At 48.3% G+C, this 7598-nt stretch overlaps 1 protein-coding gene and 1 non-coding gene across 2 annotated transcripts; both read right to left on the bottom strand.

The window, feature by feature from the left end:
* Positions 1-1889: 1889 nt before the first annotated feature.
* LOC123427775 (oligopeptide transporter 4-like) lies at positions 1890-4773 on the bottom strand. Its single transcript, XM_045111890.1, has 7 exons — positions 4555-4773; positions 4159-4416; positions 3947-4044; positions 3257-3820; positions 2879-3131; positions 2598-2780; positions 1890-2507 (listed from the first exon to the last, which is right to left on the bottom strand). The coding sequence occupies exons 1-7, from the start codon at positions 4771-4773 to the stop codon at positions 1890-1892; spliced, it is 2193 nt and encodes a 730-aa protein (XP_044967825.1).
* A 2180-nt stretch (positions 4774-6953) lies between these two features.
* LOC123433622 lies at positions 6954-7114 on the bottom strand. Its single transcript, XR_006624968.1, has one exon. It is a non-coding gene; the product is annotated as a U1 spliceosomal RNA (small nuclear RNA).
* Between the last annotated feature and the right edge of the window lie 484 nt (positions 7115-7598).

Raw genomic sequence — 7598 nt, 5'->3', positions numbered from 1 at the left:
GCAGGCGAGGACGACAACGCCATCACACAAGAAGAGAGGAACGGAGGAGATGGGCTGCTGCGCGAGAGAATAGGAGAGATGGGCCAGAGGGAGGGAGGAAGCCCATCCACTGGCGCCAGATAACAGAGAGCGAAAAACCTTCTGGTTTTTCCATTTAAAACAAAACCGCAGCAATTAAATCACCTAGGGAAATCTAGGTCTCCAAAAACAAAAAGAAAATAACCATGGTCATAAGGGAATTATGACCCAATTAAATAAAATACAAAGATGAGTTTTGGAGCAAATAAAATAATTACAAAACAGAATTAATTTAATCTATTTTGTAAATAAAACCCCATTTAAGATAAGTTTTGAAATTCCCTAGTCACATCTCCACATCCACAAGAAAAGGCACTAAATGATCTACATTTTTAAAACAGGAATGGAGCAAGTAAAATTTGAGCTCAAAAGAATAAAGAAGAAGGGACCTTTTGAAATCTAGTTTGAAAACTAACATAGTTTGAAACCCCAACTTGCAAACACCACATCATCACACCATATACCACATGCACTCATCACACCACACATATGGATCAACAACACAAGAAATGGCATGAATGCAATGAATGGTATGATGCAAAGGAGAAGACATGAAATGCCCACATGAAATGACAGCTCTCATATAGCATGACCACATGAATCCAAACATGAAATGTTTCCAAATATGGCGAGGTTACACTTGGGGCATTACAGATACTCTACTGGGGGAGGAGAGAAACCCATTTTTGCTGAAGCTTCGATTCCTCCCTCGATGCTCGACTAAGGGCTCAACTCATTTTTGTCGCTCTTGCAACATGCAATTCGGCTCGACCCTTTTTTACCCTAGTTGTAAGTCCACCCCTCGACGTGCAACTGGGTGTGGCATCTTTTTGTCCCAGTTGCAAGTCAACTCTCGACACGCAACCATATACGTACAACGGAGACTGCAATTAGGGGCAATAGAAGGGTTGTCTAGAAGTTGTATGTCCACATTTAAAAAATATTCATATTTTTCTTTATTTTTCCCTTTTTTGTATTTTATAAAATATCGTGAAACCTTTGCTTAAAATTATGAAGCTTTTTAAAATCATATTTTTTTCAAATTCATGTTTTATTGTTTTAGAAAATAACGGTTTTCCCCAATATGTCGTCATTTTCTTTCACAAACATATGTTTGTATTTGCTAAATTTTAAAATTCATGAAAATTTTCAAAATTTCTATTCCATTCTAATTTGTGTACTTTCAAAAATCACAAATATTTTTTTATTTCACCAAATTGTTTGTAAGAAAAATAGAAAAAAAATTACACCATTTCTCACGTGCTCTACATCGAGACGCCTCATACTTTCGCCAATGAGACCCAATGTTTTACCAAATTCTTCGTGCATTTATTTGGTGCGTCCGCTCGCGCCGCAGGTGGGTCGTTGGATTACGCGTCGCGCTAGCGCGCGTCTATTGAAGATGATCTGGTCCATGCGCATTAAAAATGCTACAGTGACGCGTTAAAACTTTTATTGAATGTGAAATTTTTGTGCGGCTGTTGAAAATGTTATGAGTGTATATATAAGAGCTTACGTTGTACCGTGCTCAAAAAAAAATAATGGAAATGTATTTGGCTCAAGGATTTTGTGTCTCATAAAATAAGGGCAATTTCCGAATCTTTACACAAAATTAAACCAGACGGGCATCCTCTCCCATCAAACAAACCGCAGCTCTAATACCTACGAACTGAACAGTCTAACAGCTACACAATCTAATTTTCCAATTGACAAGGAGCAGCACACAGTCTATGATAATTCTACACGTTATGCTAGCGTTAAGCTAGGTGCATGCTTCATGTGTTGATCAAGACTTGAACTCTCGCCTGGTCTCAGAGGACGGGGCATCCGTCCACCATCACGCCCTTGGCGGTGGGGCAGGCGGCGAGGTCGCAGTACTCGCCCCTGGAACCCCACCAATCGAGCTGGCTGCCCCAGCTGGTGAGCGCGAAGTAGAGGAGCACCCCCATGATGGCCACGCCGCCGTCCATGGCCGCCGACAGCACGTAGTTGTACCGCTTCCACCACCCCTTGCGGTAGCGGAACAGGAAGAAGTTGAAGACCATGCCGACGAAGCCCCACGCCGTGTAGTTGAGCGCCGACGCCGGCGGCATCATGCCCGTGGCCCCCAGGATGACGGGCAGGTTTATGAGGCTGATCCAGCCGGCGTGCCGCGGCAGCGCCCTGGCCAAGAGCCACACCACCACCGGCCCGGCCAACCCGAAGAGGAAGAACCAGTTGAGCGCCGAGTAGTAGCCGAGCGGCCCGAAGATGCGGCGTGGGCCGACGAGGCCCCAGATCACCGACGCGTCGAAGAAGACGTGGTCGCCCGGGCACGTCCACGGGCTGCCCTCCGGGAGCTGGCCCTTCTCGCAGATGTGCGGCACGGTGGTCAGCAGCCACCACGCCACCACCGTGTTCACCGTCGACGCCACCACCGTCCCCACGAACTGAACGAACATGAACACGTTGGTTGGACTTGGACGTACGTGCAGGATTAATCTTCATAATTTGTAATCAGCGTGCAGTTAATTACGTACCTGCACCAGGAACATGGATCTTGGGGGGATCTTCATGTAGTGGCCGAGCTTGAAGTCGGTAAGGAAGGAGACGGCCTGGTTCATGCTCATGTAGCCGTACACCTTGAAGCACACGTTGGCGATCGGCTTCCCCGGCATGATCAGACCCCAGCAATACTCCGTGATGATATTCAACCCCGGCGTCTGCAATTGATGATTAATCCAACGCCACACAACTGATTAACGATATGATTGTGCACGTCCATCGATCCGTATACGGTGGGTCAGCATTTAGCATGTACCGTGTTTGTGGTTGCGGTGATGACACTGATGGGGAGCGTGAAGACGAAGGCCATGGCGCAGGCCACGAGGAGGCCCCACCACGGCAGCTGCACCTCCTCCTTGAACACGGTGCAGAGGACCATGGATACCGCCATGGACGCCGCGAGCAGGATGTAGAACCACCAGTTGGGGATGTCGTTGTATCTCTTCATCAGCCTCGCGTGCACGTCCATCTTGCCCTTGTAAGACTCCCGGAACCTCTGGTACATCTCCCTTAACGCAGAAATTAACAAATCAATCAAACAGGCAACACACAGACACAGTACGTACATAGCTGCAACACGAGCAGCTGAGATCCATATATGTAAAATGTGGTCGATTTAATAACAAAGACATACTTGCCGTAGAAGAATGTGACGTGGCTCAAGGTGGCGGCGATGGTGGCGAAGCCGAGGCCGTAGCTGACGGCGAAGAAGAGGCTGAGGTGTATCCTGCCCTGCTTCGTGTAGGCGTCCATGTCGATCTCGAACTTGTCGTTGACGATGTTGTGGATGTTGTAGAGCTGGCCGGAGGCGTCGAAGAGCTCGTTGGAGAAGAGGGGGTACCTGCTGGCGCTGTAGAGGTTGAGCACCCAGTAGGCGACGGGCAGCATGATGTAGACGAGCAGAACGTAGCCGACGAGGACGTTGGCGGTGGCGAAGAAGGGCGTCACCAGCGGGCTCCCCAGCCAAGAGACCACCGTAGACCAGTCGAGGGTGAAGGCGCCGATGCCGAGCCCGTTCAGGCCGGACCCGATCTGCTGCATCGTGATCGACTTTGGGAACACCCAGCACACCCACGACACCGCCGTCAACGTCGGGAACAGGTACCCCGGCACCGTGTACCACGCGAAGCTGCAGATGAGCGCGATCAGGAAGAACTTGCCCCGCGTCATCCGCCGCTTCTCCTTCTCATGCATCGCCCTGCCATCAAATTTCAGTTTCAATCTCAGTCCCTCAGATCAGATCATTTCCTTCTCGTCACTTGAATAAATTGATTAGGCTACACCTTGACGAAATAAATCATCGATCAGGGACGCACGGACGTACCTCATGAGAGAAACCTGCACCAGGCTCGCCGGCCACCACATGTGCGCAGGCTCCACCACGTACTTCCTCATGAGCCCTGCCCAGCCGTACCCCAACACCTACGTACGTGTGGTATGCATGGATGAAACACCGGTCAGATTCATAAACATACAGTTAGATCGATCGACTGAAACATCAAACGGATCTAACTATAATAGGTCAGTCGACGTCACCTGGGTCGTGATGACGAGGAGCAGGCTGGTGACGAAAGAGATGTTGCGCTTGTAAAAAGCCTTGATGATGGTGACGATGCCGATGGCGTAGGCGTTGCCGCCGCCGAAGGAGGCGCCGGCGTTGGCGAAGATGGAGATCAGCACGTGCTCCTTCACGTTGAAGGGCCCCGGGTTCAGCGAGCACTCCCGTCCGAAGACCCTGAACTTCTTCTCCGGCAGCACCCGCGCCAGGAAATGCCCGATCGGCAGCGCCACCACCTGCATCCATATCCATATCCATGCATGCATGAGCGATCCGCGAATCACCCCAATCAGCATGGGTGTGCATGGACATGGAGTAGTGCTGAGTACGTAGAGTAGAGTAGAGCAGTACGTAGAGTAGAGTAGAGCACTGACCTGGATGGAGATCTGGCTTATGACGATGGGCTCGGAGCGGTAGGCGAAGAACTGGTTGAGGAAGGAGAGGAGCGCGCAGGAGAGGAAGCCCATCGTCCACATCCGGAACGTCCACACCGGCAGTGACGGGTCGTCGGTCACCGGGACGGTCAGCCGGACCTGCTCCACCGGGGACACGTCGTCCTCGTCGCCCGCGCAGCCGGCACTTTCGATCTCCATTGCCGCTTGCGAGATAGATCAGAGTCTGAATAGTTCAAGAACGAGGTTGAGGTTGTCGGCTATAAATACAAGTGGTTTGTTAAGATCCATTGACCAGAATCTCAGATTCTCTAACTAACCCTACACTTCTGTCGATATTTCTGCGTTTTTTATGTTCGTCCGATAGCGCGTAGCTATCCCTGCCTTCTTTTCTTTTTTTGCGGGTGAGCTATCCCTGCATTCTACCGACGGGTTTCTTCTTCTTCTTCTTTTTTTTTTTTTTTTGAGAAAAGTTGGGTGCAGTGCTTTTTTTAGGGGTAGTTTGGGGCAGTGCTATCCCTGCAGTCTATGATGAGCTCGCTATTGCCCGTCAAAACTCGCCCTCTTAAATTGCTATATGGACATACTTATCTCCGTATGCTGGAACATCTAAATGCAACAAAAGGAAAAATTCTTTAGAAGTATCAACCCCAAATTACCTCTTGGAAAATCATATTCAATAATGACATTCAGCTTCTTGAACACGGGATCAAGCAGAAGTATGCAGAAACTCTCAAGACTTGGATATATATATAATGAAACTGTCATATAACACTCGGCAACCTTAGAAATACTTGAGTTACCGCAACGAGCCTTTTGTTGGCGCTCCTCTAGGCCTACGCGACCTTGGACAATCCGACCCCGGCTATCGGGTAGTTGCGTCCATGCCATCTTCATCGGCTCGCCAACATCTTAGAGGCTTAGATATGTGTCCTCTCCAATTCCTTGCTTGTCGGCGTCGTTGGTTTACGCTGCTTCACTTGCGCCGGCTCTCTCCACCTTGCTACGTCCTTGCCCTATCCACCTCCATGCCTTGCCTTGTGCCAAATCCAAAGCTCGTCTGTGCAGCGATGCTTGGTGCCACCCTCTATAGGCATGTGTAGCCCCACCCTCCTCATGTAGTGGTGGTTCCAACCAACAACATGACTTCCTCATCTTCGGTTCTTGTTCCGAAAGCTATGGGATCGCTTAGACTTAGGCAGGGTGAAATCCCTCCTCGACTTGCCAATGCTGACATCGGCAACACTTCGGATGTCGTTTCCCTTTGTGGAGGCATTGTCATGGCCTTTATCTGTGCTCCTCTTTGAACTCGGGGAAACCCTATAGGCCTAATTCTTCGAATCGGATGATGACGGCGTCACAACTCGTTATCCTTCATGACGCCATCTTGCTCACTCACAGCGTCCCGTGGATAGCACTAGTGATGTTGGATGTTGTTTGGGCTGAGCGTTCCATATCTCTATGGTTTGGGACACCAAGCCCTCGTACAATGTGTTTTATCCCTTTATTCTCATCCTCTTTTCTTCTATCAATCAAAAGATACGCAAGCTGGTTTCAAAAAAAAAGATACGCAAGCTTTGCGTGTTAGAAAAATTATAGGGGCCACGCGAATGTTTATCTTGGTGACACAAATTAGGCCCTAAGACTTAGATCGTCTTGATTTGAATTTGGGAAATGATTCCCTTCAACCAGCAGATCCTCCTCGCTCATCGACCGCGTCCCTCGTGTTATGCGTGTCTCCATGGGACCCATCATGACATCATCCCCTTCGTGCTTACCTGCAGCTTTCAGCTCCCGAACGAACCCCAGCCACTCGTCTACCTCATCTTGATTCCCTCTTCCTCTCGCTCGATCCAGAGAGGGGCAAAAGCGCGCCTGATCCCGCATCAACTGGCACCACCCCTTTTCGTCGGAGCACCCTCCAGCCACCGCTCTCCTGCGCAACCATAATCTCCTTCCCTTCCTCTTACCCTCTCGTTCGCCTCCCATCTTCTTCATTTCATCTTTCATTGAAAAAAATTATGCAACATCATTCATGTTGCAAGTATCCTCTAGCAACAACATCTATGTTCAGAAAAAGTTTAGACAAAAAAAAAAAAAAATCTGCAACATCATCTTTGTTGCAAAGATCTCCCGTAACAGCATCTATGTTGAAAAAATGGTGAAGACCAAGACAAAAAAAAATCTGCAGCAACGCCCCTATTGTAAATGTTTCTAGAAGATCAGATGGCTAGCTGGCTAAATCCGACGACAAAGTAGGCATACAATGTTTCCAATTCATCCATCGAACACATAGCAGCACCTTTTAACTTTTTTACTAAAATAATTTAGTTTAAATCAATTTAATTATAACATTTTACATTTTTTTTAATTTTAAATTGGTAGGGGCCGCGCGAACGCGTACCCCCGCTACCACAAATTATGACGTCCACTCTCCCACACGGGGAGATGGTAAACCAATGCTCCTCCTAGGTGCAATGGAGGACACTAGTTTAGGTCATAGGTCTTCTTGATCACCAATAGACCCCGTCCAGGTAAGTGATTTTTGAGGTGCTCCTCCGTTCCGATTTATACCCTCAGGCATCCTTCCTTCTCGTCTGGACAGGCGATGTGGTACTATGTATTCGCTAAATGCTGATTACGGTCAAGCGAGATTGTCCTCTCCTAGGCCTGTTGCTGGGTTGCCAATTCAAGCCCAGGTTCATAAGCCGTCGCCAGGACCAAGTTCCGAACGAAGGAAAAAAAAAAGAGCTGGAGAGAGGTTTCTCAAAAAAAAAGAAATGGAGAGACGTGTCCTTCTGAAAGAGAAAATGTCTCAAAAAAAATTCCAAGCCATGAAACATGCTCCAAAACTAAAAAGGCTTGTTACTAGTAGACCTGCAAGCTTTCTTCAAGCAGCACGACTGCAAAGAGGTTATTATATATCATAATAAGAAACATTTTCCTTTCCTCTGTTAAATTACAGTCTGATATCATGTGACTGTGAGGGGCCATGGAGCCATCAGCAGCCATGGACATGGACAGTG

The sequence above is a fragment of the Hordeum vulgare genome, chromosome 2H, assembly GCF_904849725.1.
Source record: "Hordeum vulgare subsp. vulgare chromosome 2H, MorexV3_pseudomolecules_assembly, whole genome shotgun sequence".
In the NCBI taxonomy this organism is placed as follows: domain Eukaryota; kingdom Viridiplantae; phylum Streptophyta; class Magnoliopsida; order Poales; family Poaceae; genus Hordeum; species Hordeum vulgare.
Note: the sequence above shows the minus strand (reverse complement) of the source record. Positions and strands in the feature narration are given on the sequence as shown.

Excerpts from the sequence above, each read along its gene's own strand:
- LOC123427775 (XM_045111890.1), bottom strand. The coding sequence starts at position 4,773 with ATGGAGATCGAAAGTGCCGGCTGCGCGGGCGACGAGGACGACGTGTCC. Across the intron at positions 4,045-4,158 it reads TCCTCGTCATCACGACCCAG|GTGTTGGGGTACGGCTGGGC; the intron begins GTGACGTCGACT and ends ACACGTACGTAG. Across the intron at positions 2,781-2,878 it reads TCACCGCAACCACAAACACG|ACGCCGGGGTTGAATATCAT; the intron begins GTACATGCTAAA and ends CATCAATTGCAG.